At 48.0% G+C, this 25165-nt stretch overlaps 1 protein-coding gene across 3 annotated transcripts; it reads left to right on the top strand.

Moving 5' to 3' along the window:
- The first annotated feature begins 949 nt into the window (after positions 1-949).
- On the top strand, positions 950-21560 carry CDC42EP5 (CDC42 effector protein 5). Of its 3 annotated transcripts, XM_053361993.1 has the most exons (4): positions 950-1273; positions 9349-9743; positions 10866-11000; positions 16131-21560. In XM_053361993.1, exon 4 carries the CDS (start codon positions 16131-16133, stop codon positions 16803-16805), a length of 675 nt encoding a protein of 224 aa, XP_053217968.1. In that variant the 5' UTR covers positions 950-1273; positions 9349-9743; positions 10866-11000; the 3' UTR covers positions 16806-21560. The 3 variants fall into 3 exon arrangements, with proteins under 3 accessions (XP_053217968.1, XP_053217966.1, XP_053217967.1); XM_053361991.1 differs by lacking the exon at positions 10866-11000 and having other exon boundaries at positions 952-1273; XM_053361992.1 differs by lacking the exon at positions 10866-11000 and having other exon boundaries at positions 952-1340.
- Positions 21561-25165: the final 3605 nt, after the last annotated feature.

Raw genomic sequence — 25165 nt, 5'->3', positions numbered from 1 at the left:
GATCCCATTAACTTCAATGGGAGATTTCCCCTGTGTAAATTACAGGCTCAGGAACCTTCAGCCCCACAATACAGGTGGGGGGTACAGTTCCCTCCCGGACCCCCGATACTGGGGTTCCAATTGTTGGCAATTGGTGTTGAAAAACCAAAACAAACCCCATCTTGCACTTAAGTGTACAGATGCATAACCAACATGCTGTGTAGTTGGGCTCTTGTGTTCTTAACCCTCCTTTACATCCCACCCCAAAACAAAACAAAAACCACCATCTGGAAGGACCCCCCCCACTGCGCTCCTATCCCCCATTCCTCAATTTCCTTCCTCCCCTCAATTTTCTCAATTGCTTCACTGTCGCTTCACACATTACAAGACACCCCCCCCCCACACACCACTTGCATCCTGGCCGTAACCGTTTTGCTGTCAACAACCCTCACCGTCGCTCTTGATAAAGTTTGTGAAATGAAGCACAGCGCAGTGAATGAGTGACCCTACACATGCGTGCAAAAGGGCCGCTTGCTCCCAAGCGCTGGGAGGATGCGGCTGGCCGCGCCACACTAAATAACGCCGCAGTAGCCACGCGTCCCTGCGGCGCGCGTGTGTGACACGTGAAGCTGCGCACGTGTGAAGAGGTCGCCAGTATCTGCCTTCTCTCTTCCATTATCTAGGTTCTGTTTCTTTTTCTCCATCTAGTCTCTGCCCCATTCTCCCATTCGTGTGCTGGGCTCCCCTCCCCTTTCCCCTTCTCACATTGCCCCCAAACCCCCTCTCTTCCTCTGTTCTCCCTCTCTTCTCCTATCAGTTCTCCCAATTCCTCTTTCTCTCCCCCCACTTTTCCCATCTGGAACTGATTATTCTCCCTGGGAAAAGAACTTTCAGGAAATTCCATCCTAGGGTTGGGTTAGCCGCCGGGGTGGGGGCGGGAAGGGAGAGAGGGGAAAAAAAAAACCCTTTTCTAGCATTAACTTTCTTCAGTTCTCCCACCCGCCTCCATTCTGAGTTCCGCAGTCTTTTTTTTCCTCCGGCTACATCGTGTGTGCATCCTTTAAGGAATTCCTTTCCCAAGAGCAGCCTTTATTTTATTTTTTAGTTATTGATCATGCAATCCTCTTCCCGAATTCGTCCTGGTATATCCCTTTAAGAAAGTGGAGCAAAGAAGGGAAAGTGGGCGCGGCGTGAGACCCGCCCGTCCCTTTTAACCTCTGGCTTGCCAGAGCTGTAAAGCGGAGTCGAGTAGCTGAGCCGAGTGGTTGGAACTTTGCTCGAGAGATGGAAAGAGGTACGACGGGTCGCTCCCCCTGAGAGTTTCGTGGGCCGGGACTCCTGGGTTCCTTTCTGTAAAGGGCGTGAGTAGACTCGAGAGTCCCGGGGCTCCGTTAGAAAATATAGGGGAAAGGGGCAGGGAACCCCGGATTCTCTGGGAAGGTAGTGTTGCCTAGTGGGTTAGAAGCGGGCATACTCTCTTGAAGAGCAATTGGTTTGGGAGCCAGGACTCCTGGGTTCTCTGGACTACTTGGCTGGAACCACGGTGGCGGTTCCTCGTCTGATCTAGCAGCCGCCGGAGACTCAAGACTCCTGAGTTTGTTGGAAAGGAAGCGTGGACTAGTGGTCGAAGCCACAATGACTGGGAGCCAGGAAAGGGAGTGTACAGTAGTAATGAATTAGAATCTGGTCGTGGGAACGTTTCTAGAGACCAAAGGAGACCTGCGGGCAGCCTGAGTTCTGTGCTCCCTGGGTTTGGCTGGGAGAGGAAGTGTGGATTAGAATTGCCTGTGGATGACTAACTTGTAAGCAAATGGGGTGAGCCAGGGAGAAGAGGCTGTAAACAGAAGTTAATCACACACAAAAAATCCCAAAGCAGAAGATACCTGGTTAGGAAGGAATTGATGTCAGGCAGTGGGAGGCCGGCTAGCGCTGGAGAGAACTGCATTCGCAAAGGGTACTTGCACACCTTCTTTATGTGCATGTTCACACTTGCAGGGGAACATGAGCAAATGTGTCAAGAAGGGTCGTCCTGAAGGATCCAGTCCCTTTTAGGAAGGCTATTGGCTGTTTTGGATTGGGCTGAAAGGTTCATATGTGTGTTTTGTGTGCACAGTTCAGGATTGTGTGGGTGAGCAGTGATGCACATGGCTGGTTCATGCATAGGACACGTGAGTTTCGCACAGTGATGTGGAGACAGTCAGTTTCCCAAACCTTGGTTTTGTTCTGCGGAAAAATCTCCTAAGTCGATCAGTAACAATTAACAGGTGCTGGTTGCAGTGCAGTGGTACCTCAGGTTACATACGCTTCAGGTTACAGACTCCGCTAACCCAGAAATAGTGCTTCAGGTTAAGAACTTTGCTTCAGGATGAGAACAGAAATTGTGCTCCGGCAGTGCGACAGCAGCAGGAAACTCCATTAGCTAAAGTGGTGCTTCAGGTTAAGAACAGTTTCAGGTTAAGAACGGACCTCTGGAACGAATTAAATACTTAACCTGAGGTACCACTGTATAGATATCGGGCAAGCTTGGCAGTTCTAGAGTTTTTGGCTTTGTTCACCAAATACAAGTAAATTAAACATGCTGAATTAAGTGACTCTCTAGAGCATCAGAAAATTTCCTCAGGCACGTTACCTAATTAGGCAAACTAGCCTAATTATCCAATTCGAAATTTCCCAGAAAAATCCACATCGCTGGTTGTGACACAGTGTGCACTTGTGTGTAAAAATTCTTCAGAGTTTCGAGTTGTCTGTTATTGGACTGACAGTGCTGTGCAGAGGTGTGGATTTTCCTGTATTCCTGCTGTGTGCATATGTAAAATCATTGATCTGCATTTGGCAAGGCCCATCCACTTTCCCTGGCGAAACCTGCTCAGTTGGGCACAAGCCTATGCCTTTGAGGATCACATGGCGCACAGCATGTTCAAAGCGTGTTCCAGGTCTCCAGGGCGCTTGGCGGGGGAAGGGTGCCGCGGATCCTCCGCTTGTTATATAAATCTGGATTCCTGTCTCTGCTGATTGAATTGCAGTCATGTGGTTTGTTGTCCCTGCTTGCCTAGTTAATTGATTTTTGTGTGTTTTGTTTTTGGTATTGCGGCTCCTATTGATTTATTTCTCTGTGTCTCTCTTTTAGTGCTGCTGGTGTTAATTCAGCTGTCTTTTTAAAAAAATGAGGTTCGTTTACAATGTTTTGATACATGATCTGCTTTGATTCCTTATTCCTCCTTGATTCTCTGCACACGCTAGACTTTGCTGTTTCCCCAGAGAAATCGGAGATCTGGCTTCTCTTCCCCTTACTAGTTCTCAACCTGTGGGTCCCCAGATGCTGTTGGACTACAACTCCCATCATCCCTGACCACTGGTCATGCGGGCTAGGAATGATGGGAGTTGTAGTCCAACAACATCTGGGGACCCACAGAGAAAGGCTGTGCGGCTTAGAGAGTCCTGCAGAATTGGACCAAAGTTCCATCTAGCCCAGCATCCTGTTTTCAAGGATGCCTCCAGAACCCCTTAAGCAGGTCACAAAGGCAAGAGTTGTTCCCTGTTTGTCTCCAGAGATAGCCTTCCCCTGAACGTGGAGGTTCTATTTAGCCAGCACGGCTAATTCAGCCTTTGGATTCTACTGGGAGGAGTTACACATGCTGTGCTTTAGCCTCGTGAAAGTGCTCCTGTCAGCATGAAATGCTTGCGTCAGAGGAAAGGCTATAGCTCTGCAACAGAGCACCTACTTTGCATGCAGAAGATTCCAGGTTTGTTCCCCTACATCTTCAGGCCAGGCTGGGAACGCCCCTGTGGAAAGCCTTGGAGAGTCCCTGCCAGTCAGTGTAAACAGTTCTGACCAGGTGGACGCATGATCTGACTCTGTATTAGGCGCTTGTGGAAGGTGAGTGAGCTGTTCTACTCCCCCTTCTTAGCAGATGGGGAAGCTGAGGTCAGGAGGAAACTTGCCTTCGAGGAAACCAGTGTGTCCTTGGCCGAACAGGGAGTTTAAACCAGAGCTGAGCCGCCATCTTTTTATAGCATCACCGATGTCCCACTTAACAGAATAGCATGAGCAAATCAAACAGGCCCCTGCCCCAAGGAGCTTGCAGTCTTGCGTTGGACATGCTGTTTGTTGCGCCAGATCCGCTGTGCCTCACTGTGACTCCAAACACCTCCCTACTCATCCCAGGATCCAGCCAAACCCTTCCACCCCATCCTCATCGCTAGACCTTCTTCACATGTTAGCTTTTGGCAGGTTGCTGGACTTTTGGGTCTGATCCCAGACGGGCTGCTCTTTTAACTCTCATCAATTTCCTACAAGGAAGCCCTTTTGGTGTACAAAAGCAGGTGCGTAGGCAAAACGCTGTGTGCATAGGTGGCAGTTGTTGCAACTGAGCAGAGCTTTCTTCCACAGCTTGTTGGACCAGTCTCGAGGTAGCTCCTGGTTCCCAGTTCCTTATTTGACACTGTAGCCTGAATAAGAACAAGTTGCCAAACCCCTGCACCCCAGAATAAGCTTTGGTCATAACCTCCGTGAACAGGAGGTCCCCTCTCAGTTGTATTTACACCCTGTGTAGCTGCCGAACTCTGGAGCAATCTCTAGACACAGGATTTCCCCACTTCCCTTACATGAAAACAACTTGGATAAAGTGGTTCTTGTATTTCAGAGTCTAGAACCCATTCAGAGAGTTCAGGAATTACACCTAAATTTCTTCGAGACACACACACACACGCACACACACACAGCATAAGAAGATTCTGCTGGATCAAGCCCATCTAGTCTAGCATTCTGTTCTCACACTGGCCAACCAGATGTCTGTGGGAAGGTGGTGCGCCCAGGACCTGACTGGAACAGCCCTTTCTCCATTTGTGATTCCCAGTCAAAACCCAGTTCCCCTGAAACTCTTCACTGTGGTCCAGGCCTATGGTCTCCCTATTCCCTTTTTTATCCCATCGTGGATAGAGATCAATCAATGAGTCACATGGCAGTGCATCATTTTGCTGACGCATCAGTGTGCGGGGGGGGGGGGGGACAGAAAGGAAGCATTTCAGATAACAGCAAATTGAACAGCTAAGACCCTGATAGCAGAAACATCCATGGGCGGAAAATGCCATTGACTTTATGAAATTGGAGCAGGAGCTGTTAGGAGGCAGCGCTCTCTGCTCCTCTGATGAAGGTCCAAGTTTGCTGAAAGAGCATTCACCCCCCTTTTTGCTTATATTTTCTAAAGGAACAAAAAGTCACGCACACGTTTCCAGTAAACTTAAAGAGAAAACTCTTCATTTGTCTTGTTGATTACTTTTTCCAGTACTCAATAAAAACTCTCCTGTCCCAGTCCCTCATCCTCTGCTGCTGCCAAAATCTCCCATTATTTGCTAATTGTTATCTTCTGGTCATGTTACTGGCTGCTGTCGCCTCCACCCCCTTAATCGACAATTCTTTATCATTCCCCCAATATTTTGCCTCGCTCAGGCTCGTGGCTGGAAAATGCCTTAATTCGTTGTTGTTTTAATCTAGTCTCATTATTGGAACAATGTTTTCTAGCCTCGTTGGACGGAAGGGAGTTTCAGACTTCTGTGCAGCGGGGTTTTCAGAAGGCCTTGAAGATCTGCCCTTTCCAATTGGCCTTCCAGGAGTGATGTTTTCTTGGTTGGGCTGCGGCCATGTTTTCCTGGCTTTCTTATTCTCGTGAGGAGATGGGCCAAGCTATTTCTGGTTTTAAAACGTCTGCGTTAACTGTTTTTCTTCTACTCCTTCTTGGCTTTATGGCTGTAAGCCACCTTGGATGGGCATTGTCCCCCCCCCATGCCTAAAAATAGTTTCAAATAAATGACATTATTTATAAATCAGATGTGGGATTGAGAAGTGGGGATCAGAGTATGGTACTTGGGCCAAATGTGGCCTGATCCTTTATGCCATTGAACCCCCTCTGTTGGCTCCATCCTTCAAATGTAAATACAGTGGTACCTCAGGTTGCAGATGCTTCAGGTTACAGACTCCACTAACCCAGAAATAGTACCTCAGGTTAAGAACTTTGCTTCAGGATGAGAACAGAAATCGCGCGGTAGCAGCGGGAGGCCCCATTAGCTAAAGTGGTGCCTCAGGTTAAGAACAGTTTCAGGTTAAGAACAGACCTCCAGAACGAATTAAGTTCTTAACCCAAGGTACCACTGTAGTCCAATAAGAGAGGCTGTGTGGTGTAGTGAGTGCTGAAGTACGACCTGAGAGACGAGGGTTCAAACCCCCCACTGGGCCATGAAGCTCGCTGGGAGACCTTGGGTCAATCGCTGCCTCTCAGCCTAATCTACCTCACAGGGTTGCTGTTGGGATTAAATGAGATGGGGGAGAATTTCGTATGCCATCTTGAGCTCCATGGGGGGGCGGGGGCGGGCGGGAGAAGGTGGGATATAAATGTAATAAATAAGATGACCAGCAGATTTCTCAAATCCTCTGAACACTGTTTTTTGTTTTTGTTTTTAGCCATGATTTCATTCCTAAAATCTAAATGTTAGGACTGCTAGCAAGACCAACCTTTTTAGCAAATGCTCAGCCTTCTGCCTGCTGTTCTAGCTTGAAGGCAACACGCATGGCCCCTTGCACTTGCAGCCTGATCTGGCCGTTGTTCATTCTTCCACCTCAGGAATCTGCCACAATATTCTGGTGGGCTGTGTGTGTGGTCTATCCTGACATACTAGGGCATGGAGAAATGCTAACCTTTTTCTTCAAGCCTTATCTGAATGATGTTGCCATTAGATGAGGAGCAAAGATGTCTGGTGGAAGTGGAAGAGGAGGAGGAGAATAGTGTCCGTTGTCTCCTACGATTGCCCTCCTGTCTCTCTCCCCCATTTTTTTGTCTACTTTACTGTTAAACATAAGCTTTGAACCTGATGCTCATAAATAGAGATAAAAAGTTCTTGACTCTGAGATTTATCGGTATGTGCAACGACCTCCTTCACCCCTTGCGTCCCACATACGGACATAGATCTGCCTGTGGAAAGGTTGTTTTTCTTAAAGCTGACTAATCTTAGCAGGCGATCGCGCCTCCCCCTTTAAACCATTCATCTCCAAACTCCTCTCCTTTCAACCAGCCGTCCTTCTCCCAATCTTCGCTTTTTGTCTGTGCCCCCATGGCTACATCCATCCATCCACACTCTGGGAGGACTGCAGATCTCCCTCCATCTGACTGTCAGTGCATAAACTCTAAAAAGAGGATTCTTGTGGCAGAGAAGTAAGTCTGGGAGCTCTACCTGTTGATCTTCAGCCCAGTCTTCCTTGATCCCAGTTGCATAAAGGGTATAAAGGTAAAGGGTAAAGGGACCCCTGACCATTAGGTCCAGTCACGAACGACTCTGGGGTTGCGGCGCTCATCTCGCTTTATTGGCCGAGGAAGCCGGTGTACAGCTTCCGGGTCATGTGGCCAGCATGACTAAGCCACTTCTGGTGAACCAGAGCAGCGCATGGAAACACCGTTTACCTTCCCGCCAGAGCGGTACCTATTTATCTACTTGCACTTTGACGTGCTTTCGAACCGCTAGGTTGGCAGGAGCAGGGACTGAGCAACGGGAGCTCACTCCGTCGTGGGGATTCAAACTGCCGACCTTCTGAACGGCAAGTCCTAGGCTCTGTGGTTTAACCCACAGCGCCACCCACGTCCCTACCTGATGGTATACCTGATGGCAAACGGAATGTGTTCTGCACAAAAAAAAGTGCACGAAACAAGTGTGCTTCTATATTGTTGCACACTACAGAAGTTGAAAATAATCCCCTGGCTTTCTTAATAATAGTAATAATAATATCCATTCTTCACCAGCACATCCCACAACGGGTTAATGGTATTTAAAATTCAGAATTAAATGCAGCTAGAAGATTATAGTCACAGCTATTGGGGGGGATGTCCTGAAAACACACATCTCATGTGTCAAAGGCCAGGGTAAAGAGGTACACTTAAGATCAAGATACCAGGGTTGTCTGGCTCAAAACTTGTTTTCAATGCTGATGGTCCCAGGATTCTGTGGTGATCATCAGCCACAGGTTCGTGACAAAGAGGCAAGTGCCTCTGACCACCCATAATGCCTTGCACCGTAAAGTAACTGCATTCAAAGTTTCTGACCCTCCTCCTGGCAATTAAAGAGAAGGCCGCAGGGTGCAATTTTATGGTAGGTTTGCCTCCTGTGACACAGAGTCCCTGTGCTTCAGCAAGAGGAGCTGTATTGCAAGCCCTCCCCTTGCCGCTCTACTTTTCTGCTTGCGGGGGGAAGCCTTTTACATGGGACTTAGGAACCAGTAAGATGGAGCAATTCGTCTGTCCGTCACATCTCTTAACACTTTCTCTCCTCATATGTATGGTTCTTGCCTATTGTTGTGTGCCAATGAGATGCACCTTAGGTGCCAAGGAAACTCTAATTATGCCAATATGCTTAGATTTTATGATGAGCATGCTTTGCTTGATTTTGAAGGTAGTGGTTGAGTTTTTGCAAAAATTGCACCATCTACCATCCACGGAGTAGTTAGAATAAATTGGGCATAAGGATACCTTTAGGAAAGGGATAGGTGATAATGTACGGTATATAGCATAGGAAAATGGGAACCATCAGCAAAACCAATTATGAGGGCTAGAAACCTTTTTTTTTTAAAAAAATGAATGTTAAAGTTTTAAATTCTAATTGCACAGAATCCACAGCCTTGGGTTTATCTTTCTTATCCATACTTAAATGCCCCCCACAGTCATGTGGTACCCCACTCCCCCATTCTTTCCAATTGCAGCACTCTTCCAGATTTTCTTTTGTGTCCCTAGCGCTCCATTATCTTTTCTGTTTGATTTTCTGTGCATAAGTTGTTGCTTCCTTAATATGGGATAGCCCCATGCCCCAATATAGCTTAGGGCATCCTTTGCCCTCTCCTTCAGTCTTCTTCCATCTCTCCCCCCCCCCATCTTGCTCCCAGTTGTCTCTCCCCTGTTCCCTTCCACCATCCTCCACTTCAATTTCCCTCTTTCCATACCTCCTCGCTGTTGTTTTTTCAACACGCCACTTTTGTTTTAAAGCCACATGCTTCCTTTCTCCAATTCCCTTCTTTGCAGCCCTCTGCTCTTTCACCAATCCTCCCCAATCCGGCGCTTAGCCTGGTTTCCAAACACGCCAACCAAGTCCGGAAGTTCAGGAATGCAGTGAACTTTATAAGGCAATGGAGAGGCTTTTTGTGTTTTTCAAATTTCCTCTCCCCTCTTCTTGGGACAATATTTTTTTTTGGCTCCTGGATCCCAAGCATTCTCCCCCCCCCCCCAATTTGGGGCTTGTGTCTCCCCCCCCCCGCTCTTTCTTTTATTTGGGGCAAGCGGTGTGTTTGGTTTTGCTTGAGCTTCTGACATCTACGATTTCATCTTTCTAATGCAGGTATAAATAAATAAAATTCCGGGCCACCACCCAAGAAGGGAGGAGTGAAAGCTCGTGACGAAGAAGTGGGTGAAAGAGAGAGAGAGAGAAAGAGAGGAGTGTGAGAGGCGGACAAATGAAAGGAGAGAGAAAAGAGGAAATTTTGCTGGGGATTTCTGAGAACTGCGAGCAAACTTCCCGGACCTAGCTAGACAAAAGTGGCGACAGGATCCAACTGCAAATATCCAGGGAAGGATATACGCGTTTTGTGGCTCTGGTTCACTTGGCACTGCCTCTTGGCGGAGGCAGCGGATCGGGGCGACTACAAAAGCAGGAAGAACGACCGGGACAGTCCTGTGAGTCACCCCGAGCTGTGGGGGAAAGGAAAAGGACGTTGGAGTGTTTTCTTTGCAAAGGTGAGTTTCACTAGCGCCTGGGAGAGCTTCTAAGCAATGCTTTGTGCCGGCTGACAGCTCTCAGCCGACTGCTGCGAGTCAGAAGGCGAGAGAGCGCAGCAGGCTGTCTGGACTCCTGAGTTCAGGATTGCGGGGTCAGCAGGGAGTGGCTGCCAGACAGGCCTTGCGGGCTCCCCCACACGTCAGGGTGGGATTTAGCGGTTTCGAGCCAGCCAGCAGAGTAGGACTCCTGGGTCCTCTAACCACAGGACTGGGGACTGGCACAGGAAATCTGGAAGAGGTGGGAAAAAGCTGCAGGGTTCCTGAGTTGTGTTGTGGGACTGGGGAGTGGGCTTGAGTGAGGTGGGCAGGTATGGGTGGTTCTCTCCTCGAAAGGTGGGGTGGGCGGGTGGGTGGAGATGGTCTTCAGCCCTTGGGTGCCTCATCCCAGGAGAGAAGGGGGCAGGGAGGGAGAAGCCACCATTTGTGTAGCAAAAGGGGTGTGTGTCTGGCAAGAGGAATGAGTGAGTGGCCATAAATCAAAGAGCGGCTGGGCTGGGAGCAGGGGAGGGTGTTGGCTGGGGCTAAAGTAAATAGGCCCCCTAGCCTGAGCTTCTTGGCATGCTCTCCACAGGCAATCAAAACTCCTGGCTTGCAGCTAAACTTCCCCAATGCCCCCTTTCTTGGTACCCCTCCTAAAGAACCCAGGAGTCCTGGCTTCCCCCCACCCCTGTAAGCCTCCAATCAGTGTAGGGGACCTGATTTGCACCCTGCCCCTCATCATGCTGTAACCCCCCATATCCCACCTCTCAGCCAGCAAACCCACACGTTCAAACACCCACATTGGTTTCGCCGCCGCCACAACAACAACCCAATTAAATCCTGTCCCTTTCCAAGAAGAGCCCTGGCTCCCAAGCCCTTCGCTGGCACTTTGTATTCATTTGATCACTGTTCCGTTCCAGGGAACCCAGGTGTCCGGGCTAAATGGCTCTGCCCCATCACATCCCCCCTCCCCCTCCCCTGATTCCTGATCATTTCCTCAACCCTGGCCACATCTGAGCCTTTCAAAGGACTTCATTTCATTTACCAAAGGAAATTCCGTCATCGTACTCCGGGGCTCGTAACCATATCTGTCATCCTCAGAGAAGGGAAACATGGACGGGAAAGGAGGGAATAGATATCTTCTCCCAAGAGGCTGGAGCATAAGCCTCTCTGGGTTCGTGCCAGGACCATGTCAGACCCCAGTCCTTCTGGATCTCAGCTGTTCCCCGTCTCCCCGTTAAGTTATTGCATGCACAATTGATGCGTTTTAGTGCGTGCTCCCAAGAGTCCACTTTCATTTGGGGGGGGTATTGTGGCATTATCCCCTGCTTTCCCCTCCCCACACCCCTTGCCCGAAATCAGCCTTGCGTAGAGAAAACTTCCCATCCACAAACTGCTCCCCCCCCCCCCGCTTCTTATTAGCTAACTTGTCCACACAGACTATGTTGGTCAACTGGGGCATTCGTGAAAAACAAACAAGTTATAACGTTTTTTCCTGCTAGTCGCCTGGAGGCGAGTCTGAATTTAACACAGGTGACCAGGCGAGGAGCTGTTGGCAAACTGGATTCGTGAATGCCATCTCTTTTATGCTTGGGAGAATGCGATACTTCTCCCACCACCCCCAAAACAAACCTGACTTGCAATGTAGTTTTCCTAGTACTATTCTGGTTGTTATATGTACGCTGTTAGTGTAAGTGTTGCTTGATAGATCTCTCCTGGACTGCAGTTAATAACATAAGTGACACATCTCTTTCCCATCCACTGATTACCTGCATCATTTAGTGATCTTCCGTTCTTCTGTTCTTTTAAAAGCCAGCTTTTTAATTCGTCTTTCTGCTCTGCCTGTCCCAGAACTTAGCTGCCTTCATGTAAACACCGGCTTAGAAGGAGGAGACCATACATTTAACCAGGTTCATGTTGACCAGGCTGGGCTTCCCATCCTACCAACTTTTCTATCTCTCACCCCCCCCCCCAAAAAATATATATCCAGTGGAGCATTGCACTGTTGTTGCTGGCTCAGGGTTGGTGTTTATCATTTATGGCCTTCGGGGTGGGAGATATGCCAGTTCAGGCAAAGAGCACTTTGGCAGAAGTTATATGACGGATGCAGCCACTTTGAAGCGGTCCGTCCACCAAAGCTCCCTTGAACTTCAACATTGCTGAAGCTAAGCAGGGCTGGGTCTGGTGGGAAAATCCACCTTGCAGCCCTGTCTAGTCTAGGCTGGGTTGTGTTCCATAAAGTCCAGTAACTGTAGTGGTAAGTAAAACATACACAGTGCTTTGCTGACTTAACCTAAGCAGTGAAGCTGGGTCTCTGCCTCAAGGGCTTTACAGTATAGACTTGACAGTGGGGAGAGGTAGCTAAGGGGAATAAGAGTCAAGAAGAGATGGCTGTGAGGGCCATGCAACCAGAGCTCAACTTTAGAGCAAGGGGGGGGGGGAACCATATCAGCTCGGGGGCTGCATTCTCTTCTATGGAGTCTTCCAGGGGCCACATGCCAGTGGTGGGCGTGGCCAGGAGAGAAAGTGCGTGGAGCACCAAATGCCAGTTTGCCACATGACCCTCTCTTATTCTCTTTCTAGGCTGGCAAGAAGCATTATCCAGCCAGGCAAAAACACAAAGGGAGGGTGCAAAAGAGGGCCAGTGAGGCGTGTGGCTTGGGGAGAGTCTTGAGGGCCACGTAGAGAGGCCTGGAGGGCCACAATCAGCCTCTGGGCCTGAGCTGCCCCACAGACATATCTCAGTATTTATTTATTTTTTATGGAATTTACTGACCTCCACAAAAACATATCTTGGTTTCCCCCCTGCTGCTTTTCCAGCAGAAAGCTGTGCCCAAAGCAGTTTGGAGCACGTAGGAAAATAAGTGAAAGAAGCAATGCATAATGAAAGAGCCTATCTAACCACTCAGTATAAAAAAAAAATAGTTGCGCCAAATATTGGCGTCTGCCTCCACAGTTGAGGGATGCATTTCTGAGGCATGACGGAGAACCAGCATTTTATCTAAATGTTGGTGGAACTTAGTGAGCGGGCAAGATTCAGGACCATTAGACTTTGCCTGTTATTGTAGATTTTTAATGCACATTTCGGGGGTTTTTAAAAGTGAAATTTCCCTTGTACGGAAAGGGCCCAGTCCTTCCCTGTTCCAGGTTTTTTTGGTACCTGAAGAGTTAAGAGATTGGCAGCCAGCTACCTTCCTGTGTTCTGCTGGAAGGGTGTGGTGTTGAGTGGCTGAGAGGAAGGGATGCTGGCAGCCAGGACTCCTGGGTTCTTTTCTCTCCTTGCCTCCTAATGTGTTTGGGTTTCTCTTTCTCTCCCACCTGTGCTGACTCGACTCTCCCTCCCTGCCCTTTTTTCCACTTCTGTCAGCGCTTTCTGATCTTCGGAGCTTGCCGGCTTCCTTCTAACTTGGCCTCCACCTCCACCGTGTTGTCCTCCTTCTCCTCCCCTCCCCAGTACTTGCCCAGACTATGTCTCCTACCCCCAGCGCAGCTGCCTTGTTCCCCATTAAAGCATGAATCATCCCCGGCTCTTAGATCATCACACCTTAGATCATCACATGCAATAGGCAGGCAGCACCCAGGAGTCCCACCTTCTATCCCCAAAGCACTATCCATGTCAGGGCCAGCCCAAGACATTTTGACACCTGAGGCGGACCCCAAAATAGCTCCCCCCTCCCTGCCATGGAAGAAGGGGGTTAAGGGACAAGGTGGCACTGTGGGTTAAACCACAGAGCCTAGGGCTTGCCAATCAGAAGGTCGGTGGTTCGAATCCCCACAATGGGGTGAGCTCCAGTTGCTCGGTCCCAGATCCTGCCAGCCTAGCAGTTTGAAGTGCAAGTAGATAAATAGGTACTGCTCCAGTGGGAAGGTAAACGGCGTTTCCGTGCACTGCTCTGGTTCGCCAGAAGTGGCTTAGTCATGCTGGCTACATGACCCGGAAGCTGTACGCCAGCTCCCTTGGCCAATAAAGCGAGATGAGCACTGCAACCCCAGAGTCGTCCACAACTGGACCTAACGGTCAGGGGTCCCTTTACCTTTACCTTACATTGAGAACGGGAGGGGGGGGATAGAGAGAGAGAGAGAGAGAGAGAGAGAGAGAGAGAGAGAGAGAGAGAGAGAGAGAAGGATCAGTGTCAGGATTTGCTCCCCCAGTGAACACTGCCACTCATGGGTGAGCCAGCCCTTCTTTACAATTTTATTTGATTTTACCAGTATAAAATTATAACAATCCAAATGCTTATCCATATATAGAGATTACTCTGAATCTCAAAACTTGCCCCCACCCCCTTCATGGCTCCTATTGTCAGCATTTACAACTGCATATTATTCGATAATCTACATTTTATATCAATCCATATTATCCATAATATTTGTTACATTGCAAGCGAGATTAAAATTCTGCAAATGTTTTCCTCTGCTTGCAATGGTCTCTTAAATAGATTATAAATTTTCCCCATTCCTTTTTAAAGATTTTGTCCTCTTGGTTCCTGAGCTTTACAGTCAGCTTTGCCATTTCTGCTTAGTCCCTCAGCTTAGCTTGCCATTCCTCCCTAGTAGAGACCCTTTCTTCTTTCCATCTCTGGGCTAGTAGCACATGGGTGAGCCAGCCTTGATCCATATGTCTGGCACAGTACAGAGTACGAAAAAAGGTAGGTCTTTCCTCTGAGGCACTTAAAAGTTGGACAAGAGGGAGACTGAGGTTGGGGTAAACAGGGAGAGAATGTCTTCCTTTCAGCTACCCACACTGGGGCTCGGTCCCCAGGCTGTACTGATTTCTCCCATGCTTAAATCAGTGGTGTCCGATGATCCCATTATCTTCAGCTGTGATCCTAACTAAACCCCACTAGGCTTTCACTTCTCGGCCTCTTGGTTAAGATCAAGTGTAGTAGCCAAAGTTTTCCAGTCCCTGTCTTTTCCATTTTAGCAGTCCCCACCAGGGCCGGATTTAGGTTTGATGAGGCCCTAAGCTACTGAAGGTAATGGGGCCCTTTATATGTCCACCCCGTCCTTTGTCAACAACAAATTGTCACTGTTTTTTGTGTTGAATATATGCTATATGGTAATTTATGGACCTAATAGGTATCTAAAGCCATTTACCATGCATGTTGCCATGTAACCAGTCCATGCAGAATGTAGGCACCCTATATATAGAAATGAGCAAACCAGTGATATTTTAGGGAGCAGGCTAGCAGGCGGGGCCCATTACTTACATTATAGGAGCCTACAAAACACTGTTGCTGTTATGTAGGTTTTATTTTATTTGTTTTTTATCCTATATTTTGGAAATGTACATCCAGGTTTCTTTTTCCTTTAATTTTTTTTGGGGGGAGCCCCAAGAGAGTGGGGCCCTAAGCTATAACTTGTTTAGCTTATACGTAAATCCAGCACTGGTCCCCACCCTTTTCCTCCATGCTCCACACCCCCAACCTTCTCCTTCTCTTAAGGAACCCAGGAGTCCTGAGTCCCAGCTCCCATGGCAACCTAGGCGTTCCTTGTTCTAGGAACGGGTTGAACAAGTTGCTGTCCTCTGGACTGCAAAAGTGGGAGCTCAGCACCCTACGCTGGGGCAGGAACAGTTCCTGCCATCACTCATCCCAGGCTCTGCTTCTGAAATCTCAGCCAGGAACTGGGGAAGGAGCCTCTGGTCCCTACCCTTAGTGCCAGTGGAGCAAAGTGGATTGATCAAGGACACAGACCTGGGTTTAAACCTCTACTTGGTAATAGCCTCAGAATAAGTTGCAAATTCTCTGTGTAGCCTACCTTGCAGGTTGTTGTGCAAATAAACTGGGGTATCCCTCCATTGAGCTCCTTGGAATGTGGGGCAGGATACGAATCTGACAGAGATGAGGCAGCCGCCAAGACAACCGCAAATTCTATATACAGTGGTACCTCGGGTTACATACACTTCAGGTTACATACGCTTCAGGTTACATACGCTTCAGGTTACAGACTCCGCTAACCCATAAATAGTACCTCGGGTTAAGAACTTTGCTTCAGGATGAGAACAGAAATCTTGCTCTGGTGGCACGGCAGCAGCGGGAGGCCCCATTAGCTAAAGTGGTGCTTCAGGTTAAGAACAGTTTCAGGTTAAGAACAGACCTCCGGAACGAATTAAGTACTTAACCCGAGGTACCACTGTAGTTTTTAAAATAATGATTATGGGGGGAGGGAATGAAAAGGGGGTTTCAACGTGTGTCTCCACAAAGCCCTGTATGGTAGGCTATTGTTTCCATTTTGTGGCTGGGGACCAAGATGGGCGAGTGAGTTGCCTAAGGTCAAGTGAGGACTAGGCTGGCTCTGTTGGGAAGCTTCCAACCCTTTCTCCTTCTCACACATTTCTCTTTCTCTCCTCTCCCCCACCCGCAGATGCCCATCCTCAAGCAGTCCCCTGTCTCCCACTCCAAGAAGCGGCCGCGTTTGGACCGGGCCATGATCAGCGCCCCCTTGGGCGATTTCCGGCACACAATGCACATCGGGCGTGGGGGAGATGCTTTTGGCGACACGTCTTTCCTCAGCAACCACGGGGGCTCCAAGGCCAATGGGCTGCCTCCCGATGTGTCCCCTGGGGCCTTCTCTAGCCCTGGAGATGCCCGCTTTGAACTGTTGTCTCCCCCCGGGAGCGGGAACGGCATAGTTCAGAGCCCGGCGACGTCAACCCCGGATGGCAGCTTCGTGGCCCTGCAGACCCCGGAGAAGGCAGAGCAGCAGAAGCCCTCTAACGGAAGGGACTGGGACCTGCCCCAGAAGTTCCCCTTGGAGAGCCCCACATTGGAACATGCTGAATCCCTCCTCTCTTTCCAGTTGGACTTGGGGCCTTCCATCTTGGACGATGTGCTGGGAGTGATGGACAAAGACTGGGACAGCATCAGAGGGCAGGAACAGGAACCGCTGAGGGTTGAAAGCTCCAGCCCAAAGGGGCACCTCCATCGCGGTGGTGAAGAAGACGAGGAGGAGCAGGAGGAGGAGGAAGAAGAGGAGGAGGAGGACGAAGGGCAGGGCTACAGTTTTGAGGATGAACAGGATGAAGAGATTGGACTATAGGAAAGAAGAAGAGCAGTATTGGTTTTGATCGCTTTGGTTTCTCTAGCTGCCCCTCACCCCAGCACTCCTCCTGCCCTCTTTTTGGCGGAATTTCTCAGCCCCTCTGATGTGAGTTGGTCTATGGGCCAAATGTTGTCTGCAGATGACTGCTGGTTGACCCATCCCAAAGAGCCATTGATCTCAAATCTCTCATGGTTGCGTTCAAGAGGAAAATGGACAGGGGCAGGCTGCCTGCACCTCCAGTGTGATTCTTGCCATCTCCCTTCTCTTGTGAGAGAAAAGGACTGTGCAACTGAGAAACACACACACTGACCAATTATTGTACTCTCCCTAGGCATGGGATGATACAGATATTTTGATGCACTAAAAAATGCATCTTGGTTATAAGGCGTCTCAGAATCCAAGGTTGTGCGCCACTGATACCATCTTTGTCTCACCTTCCACTTCTCTGTTGTTTTAGGCAACCATCCATCAGGCTACCTTGCCAAGGACGATTCCATCTCCTGCGCTTGTACTGTTGGTTTCAGTCTCAAAACCTGAAACTGTTTTTTGAGAGAGCTGGAAGGACAGGCAGGTTGGAAATAAATTGGCATGTTTATGGAAGGATGAAGGGAATGAGGATGCACAGATATTCTGATGTACCTGTCCAGCTATTTAGCCAATAATTATATTGTTCTATTACCCCACTAGCATATTTAGCAGTGTGAAGATATCCCTGTTTATTTGCTGTCCACCATTTTCTTTTCATCTCATCCACTCCTTGATCCTGGTGCTCTTCTGTCTGTCCAGATACCCATTCACTGGCTACTTCTTTCTCTTCATTCAGTACATGAGTGTATCTGTATATCCAGCAGCAGCAGGACTGACAACAATGCAAGGCCTCCCTGCTATTGGGGAGAGTGAAGAGGCTGCTTCAGGCAGCAGGTGCTGAGGGACAGAAGCTGCAGGCCTTGGCTATTCCTCCTGAGCCAGCAGACATCCCCCCTGTGTTGCCATGTGACCTGCCCTGAGCGCCTTCATCTGGCTTGTTCCCTTGGGGTGGTGAAGGATCCCATCATCAGCACTGAAGTAGAAATAAACTGCAAGTCAAGTTGGCTTCTGTACGGGGAATGGAGTGGAGCCGCCATCTTTGCCTCAGCAAAGGAAGACAATGTAGGGCAAAGCTTCCCAAACTTGGGTTCTCCAGCTGTTTTTTGGACTACAACTCCCATCATCCCTAGCTAGCAGGACCAGTGTTCAGGGATGATGGGAACTGTACTCCAAAAACAAGCTGGAGACCCAAGTTTGGGAAATTCTGATGTAGGGGAAGGAAGACAATGGAAGCTTTGGGAGAGGAAATTGAGGGGAATGGGTTTGCTGTTTAAGGTGAAAGAAAGCAGAGGAGCTTTCTCACCTCCCTTCTCAAAGGGCCAGTCAAGAGATTATGGGATGGATGAAGGAAAGAGGAATAACTTGGGCGTAATGTGAACTGATGGTTGAGCAAAAGTGTATACAATTTACAGTTCTTGGAATTGTTGAGCAATTCACTTAGTCACTGATGGTGGCTGTAACAATTGCCTGCAGGCAACTAAGCAGAAATGAGTTTCTGATTGTAAGAAAGGTGTGGATTCCCAACCCCCCACCCCACCCCATTCCTCAGTCGACCAAAGTCCCAAAATGACTAACAAAGATACATGTGGGAAAGTGTGTTTACATTCTCTGTGTATATCTGTGTGCATGCACACACACATATTGTCTCATTAGTAGCTTTTTGTAAACTTATTTGCCAATGGCCAAACTGGGAAATGCACAACTGAAGAAATAGCACACAATCTTTTATTTTTCCCCAGTTGTTGCCGTTTAAAGCTATAATGGGGTCAGGGTTGCATCAAGAGATCACCTCTCCATCAAACATGAACTGGACAGCCTTCTAAATTAGGTGCTTTAAAAGCTGGATACAATTTAGTGGGCTAGAGAGGATAATAACTGGAGGGGAATCTACTGGCTGATACTGACAGACCTTTTTTAAAAAAATTTAAAACCCCGCAACAAATCAAAAGGCCAGATCCCCAACCATCCCCTGATCATCTGTCCTTTCATCCCTCTGTTAAAAATAACATTCTTATAGATGTTCTTGCCTTCCTAAACTCTCCTGCATGGATATTGTTGGCAGAAATCTGTTTTAATTCGTGTCTTGTGTCTTGTCTCCTGAGCACAATATCAGCTGGTCTGTGGTGAGAAGTTAAGCTACCCCTTCACCAAATCACCAGTTGTCTCTCTTGTTCTATCTTTCCCACGTCTTCCTCTGGTGCCAACGACGACCTTTTCTTCGTAAGCTTGCTAGTCCATCATCAAACTCCTGTTACAGTGAGATAAATAACGCAGCAAGACAGCTTTAAGGAAACGATTGCTTTTTTATTTCCCTAGGTGCTTGCGGGTGTTTGTTTCTTACTTACGCTCTGTGTAACTTTCGCCAGATTCGTTAATCACAGTTGAAAAGGTGTAACTGGATTGTACGGTGCCATCCATGCAGAGTTCTTAACCTGCTGGGACAAAATTGCATTGCCCCAATGGGATTTTGCTGCTTCTTAATCTTCCCACATAATGGGGAGAAGGCTCCACTGTGTCAGTAAGAAAACTGGATGGTGGTGGCTTGTACGTTCTCACTGTCAACTCTGGGGCTAATAGCTCGTATCTGTGGATGGCCCCCTCTTCGGGTGGCATTTTTTCCTACCCAGATCTCCGTGCTCTTGGTAGTGAAACGGTGGTTTTGAAATAAGTAGGAATTGATGGGCTGTTTTTTAATATCACCGCCGCGAACTGCACTTGTTATGGCCTTTTCTTGCCATGTGCGGTGATAAGATTTCCTTTTTAATGTATACAGTAGACCTACAACTTATTCCGGGGATCGTGCATAAACCGAAAATCACACATAGTCAAAACACATTGGGTGCAATAGCAGGTGGAATTGCCAAAGTTTCCCCCACCAATGCCTCCCTTTTAACATCTTTCCCCACCAAGTGCATAAAAGAAAGGGGGGAAGCAAGTTAAATGTGCATAAGTTGCAGGTCTAGTGTACTGCATCTCCCAGCAAGGAGCTACTTTAAAAGGGGAAGGGATGATTGTGAGGCTGGGGCTCATTGCCAGATAATTGGTGTGTAACATGGACTTTTGGTGGATGGTGAGGGGGAACCTAGAGCTATCCAAGTCTCTCCATCTGGGAAAGGAGGGGAGGTTTTAATATGTTAAGGAGCTCAAAGGAATTCAGTTGAGTTTCCCAGAAACTGAGTAGAGTCGAGTCAGTAGGGAGGGAAGCTCTGATCCCATAGAATGTCTAGACAGAGAAGTGCAATTTCTGGCCCTGCACATGTTTGGACTCTGGCATCATGGCCAATGGCCAGAGAAAATGGGAGTTGTAGTTCAGTAACATCTGGAGGGCCACCAGTTCCCATTCAGTCTAGAATGCTCAATCTCTGCTGGAGTCGTTTTGGGATGACGATGTAAAGGACCCATAATCAGACCCTCAAGCCCCACCTCCTGCTTCTCTCGAAACTCTTAGCCATATAATGCCCCACAGTGGCCACCTAAAACCAGAATCTGAGGTCTGTCACAGAAAGCAGAGGGTAGAATCCCCACGACCCTCTACAATGAGCTCTGACTGCTTGGGCCTGCTGGGTGTGATCCTCAGCCGCCATTTATGGGGATTACTCAAACACATTGGTCTTCAGTGAATATGCACTGGGACCCAAAAGAGCAGTGGGTTGCTGGAGGAGGTGGCAAGTAGAAAGATAGGTGGGGTGGAAAAGAAGGGGGGGGGAGAGGCGGAAAGTATATCTACGCTACCATCTAATAAATTAATTCCAAAGCTTGTTTCACTTTAATAGCTTCCCCACTCCCCAATCCTGGCAACCGCAATAAAGTGTTGATTGATTGTCGTTTTGTGTGGGTGGGGGGAAATAACCTCTGTAGGACTTCTCTACCCAACGCCATGTACACTACAACTCCCAAGGACTCTTTAGGAAAAAAGAATTACTGTTAAACCACCCTATCTGCAATGTGGATTTGCTCCAGAGAGGGGGGGGGGTCGTGCAGATCCTGAAAATTGCGCAGGACAAAGCGAAAGCTGGGACCAGAGTTGAAGAAGGTTGTGGTTGTAGGAGACTGAGGAGCCTTTTAATTGGAGAGCTGGAATTCCTGTGGATTCCTTCTCTGAAGGGAGTGGGCAGTTCATTGGTTTTAAAATATATTTCCTGTTTTATGCCTTAACTTATTGCGTAACCTCAAGTTGTTGTCCTCTCTCACTGTGGACTCTCTCTTTTTTTAAAAAAGGGAAATGTGAAGAATGATTTCCTGCAGTGACCGTGTGTCTCTGATATATATATATATGTCATTCCAAGCATGCATGAACAAGGTCCAGCCACAGACTGCAAGAGAGATGAGGGCTGGACTCTGATCTCTGTTCCCTTTGGCAGGGCAAAAGCTTTCGTTGTTATCCTCATTTATTCACCCCACCCCCACCCCCGATCTAAGCCTGAACCCTAGGTCATAGATGTCGCTGCCTTGTCGCAATCCCTTTGATCAAGGCAGCAAGAGGGTTCTATATGTACATTTATTATTTTATAATAGCTCATTTTATGGATTCCTGTGTAAGAAAATGTCTATGTAGCATCTCCCCCTTCTCGAAATCATGTTAATTTTGATCCTACGTAGCAGAATATTTGTACAGCGACCAAAGTGTTTGATATCTCTTGTAATTAAAAGCAAACTAGTTTCGGATATTTTTCTCAGTCCTTCCCTCGATCCCTTTTCACGATCACAGTTCCCTACAGCACTGATTGTTGGTTGGTCAATGTGGGTTGGGTCCAGCACAGCAAGTTGAGTCGCTAAATTTTATTACCTTATTATATATATTTTTGTAAACTCCTTCGAGATTCTCTTACAACCAAGCGGCATATAAATTTTGTTAAACAAATGGATAGCATTTCCATGGGGATTGCACCAACTGCTGTTCGTCGGCGCAATCCAATGTGGGTTGCCTACCAATGGGTGTATCCAGACAATTACAGCTGATCCAGTTAATTACTGTGCTTCCATTTAAGTTATCTATGTATATACGCCCTTAGCTGCAGCATTTAGCCATTGCAAAAATTAATTAGATCTCATTGTTCAAATGAGATCTAACCCTTTCACTGAAAGAATATATGGCTCTGCCTTAGGCTGACCCAGATTGGTGTTCCATCTAGTCCAAATCTCTCTACCCTAAGTGGCACCTGTGCTCCAAGGCCTCAGAAGGAGAGGGGTCTTTCTCTAGCCTGTTACACCCCCCCCCAAAAAAAACTCCCTTTTAAACTGGTGACATCAAGGAGTGAACCTGGAACCCTATGGGGATGTAGAGCTTGAGCTCTGGCAGTGAGTTAATGTTGTTGCTCCCATCTTTGCCAGCCATTTTCTTCCTTAGGTCTAGCATGGCACACAGGGTATTTTGCCCCACTTTACCTCTTGTCTTGCCTGCATTTGCAAGGCAAGGTGATGTGGTGAGGATTGGGAAGTGAGAAGACTTTGGAGTCCTCGAATGCTTCTACAACGATCTTCAGTTATGCAGCCTTATCTAAATTGAGCGCTATCTGAACATGCATGGCAGGAAGGTTTGTTTTGTTTTAATGCATTGCACTCAGGGGCAACGTGCCTCTTAATTAACATTTCCTCCTGTTTCATCTTGGCGCTGCCATCCTGCAGCGTCTTGGAAGCGTTCTTTAGGAAGAATTAAGCAGAACTGGCGGCAGAGAGAGAGAGAGCGCTGTAATAAAAAAAAGAAAAATAACTTATTCAGAAAAATATAGCAAAAAAGCCAGTTCTTCAGTTCTATCTCTTGGTCACATGTTGGTGTGACCAAGGAAGCAAGCACAATGTAGGGCTAGGCATATAGGAAAAGACAGTTCTCAATAGTGTTTGTTTTGGTTCTATTGTAGGAAGTAGAAGTGCTGAAACTCAGAGAGAGAGAGAGAGAGAGAGAGAGAGAGAGAGAGAGAGAGCGAGCACATGGCACAAATCTATGGGGCTGAAGGCAGTTGAGGCCACCAACTGGTTGAAGCTACAGCAGGTTTGGGACTCTTAAGTGCCTGGATGGGTGGCCAGCCGGTAACCGCACAAATGGGTTTCATGACAGAAGAAAGGCAGGATATGCACATATCAAGATAAATTAAACCTGTTTTCTCAGCACTGAACCAGATCACCAGAGGCACGTTTAACCCCCTCTTCCCTCTGCCAGGGATACCTTTTTACTTTTCTCTCCCATAGGAGAGGATGTGCCGCACTGGGGGGCATTGGGGCATAGTCCTCATGCAAAGTGTATGGTATTCCACAGAGCTACACCCCCCCCCCAAATAAGCACAGTTTAAAGATAAATATTCTTAAGGCATCTTGCAGTTCCCAAACACACAGGGTCAGGGTGCCACAGTCTTCCCCACTATTGTATTTCTATTTAACTTAACAGTCGTTTCTAGTCTTTCATCTGTGTACATATAAATCAGCATACATATTTTTTTAAAAAATGCAAATATGCCAACTTTCCCCTCTCTTTTTGTCAGGGGGAGGCCATGGGTGAGTGGCCACTTAACTCCTGTCTGTTTCTCATTCCACTTTGTTGGCCTAACAGAAATATTTACATGTTTACCACACAGATATTTATATCTTCATCTTAATGTTTCTGGAATCTGGGCATATCGAGTTATCATTTGGGGCAGAAAAACCCCCGCAAGCGTTTCTTCCCTCCCAGCAGTAACAATCCACATTTATTTATTATTTAGAAAAGAATTTGCTGCCCTGTCATTGCTGCCTGAGACGGCTGCCAGAATGCTTTGAAATAAGAAGACGAAGTCTAGAACGCTTATTGCAAGTTTTGCGAGGGGCCAAGTTTTGCGTTGAGCCCAGCAAAACGGGGCACCCTCTCCAGCTTGCTGACTCTGTGTTTTAGCTTTCGCCACAGACCAAGGAAAGTCAGAGTCTCTTATTTTCCAGCAATGGGGACCGGATCAAAGTGAAAGCATTTGTGGATCACGCTCCCTACCCCCAGTCCCTCCTCCTTGCCCGCCAGTAGACTCCAGCTGTAACACATCTCTGGAGCCTTATCTAGGACTCTGGTGCCTCTGTTTGCTGGACGATCCCAGCTGTGCATTTCCTGCCAGGGGATAAACAGATGAGGGGCCCTCGCTGACACAATCCAGGCCTGACAGGATAAAGGAAACCATTGCAAAGGCAACTTGTGAAACACACCAGCTGGGAGATACATGGATGGGAGTTCAGCTGCCAAATTCCCTCTTCACACAGCCCCTCTCCAGTTGGTGGAAGTCTCTGATCCTGGGCTCAAAAATGCCTTACTGAAAATGTGTTTGTATTTTCCTCTAGAGGGTACAGATGCAGCCCCTGATGCAGAATCCACACCATACATTAAAAAAACACTATAATGCCATAAGGGATATGGAGGGGCAGGGCTCTAGTTTGCTAAAAGTTCTGGGAAGGAACTGTAGCTTCATTGGCAGCAAAATGATTGGGAATTGTCTGCTTTGTGGTGGGTAGACCACAGTCCCCAAGGTTCTTTAGGGAGGATGTCCTTTGATGGACAGCCCCCTGTCTGATGAGTTCTACAATGGCAATCCTAAGACCAAGGAGGAAGTTGGTAGGCAGTGCCACCCCTTGGACTGGCTGAGATGTGTGGGGCAGGGTCTCACTTGCCCTAGGGAAGCAGCCTCCACTGTCTGGTTAAATGAAGCACTAGCCCCCCCCCTCCCCGCACACTAATTCTACACATGTAGCCCATTGCGTTTTCTATTGTATTTTGGTTATTGCATCCAGCTGCCATTCAGGTACAGTGGTACCTCGGGTTACATACGCTTCAGGTTACAGACTCCACTAACCCAGAAATATTACCTCGGGTTAAGATCTTTGCTTCAGCATGAGAACAGAAATCGTGCAGCGGCGGTGCAGCAGCAGCAGGAGGAGGCCCCTTTAGCTAAAGTGGTGCTTCAGGTTAAGAACAGTTTCAGGTTAAGAACAGACCTCCAGAACAAATTAAATACTTAGCCCGAGGTACCACTGTATTGGTAACTTAAACTGGTTGATCTACAAGGTTACATACAGTGCTCGCTTCGGCAGCACATATACAAGGTTACATACAGCTGCCTGGCAGGCCACTAAACACAGGCCTGCAACAGGGTTTCTCCTTGTCTGTAAGTAAGGGGTGGGAAGGCAGAGATGGGAACCTGCAGTCCTTGCCCTGATTTCATGCATCTGGCAAGGGGAGAGCGGCAGAGAAAAAATGGGTGGAGAAAGAAGGGGAAAGGGTGCATTCTTCCCCCACTTGGCTTGGATCCTGGTTGCTGCCA

This window comes from Podarcis raffonei, chromosome 13, assembly GCF_027172205.1.
Source record: "Podarcis raffonei isolate rPodRaf1 chromosome 13, rPodRaf1.pri, whole genome shotgun sequence".
In the NCBI taxonomy this organism is placed as follows: Eukaryota; Metazoa; Chordata; class Lepidosauria; order Squamata; family Lacertidae; genus Podarcis; species Podarcis raffonei.
Note: the sequence above shows the minus strand (reverse complement) of the source record. Positions and strands in the feature narration are given on the sequence as shown.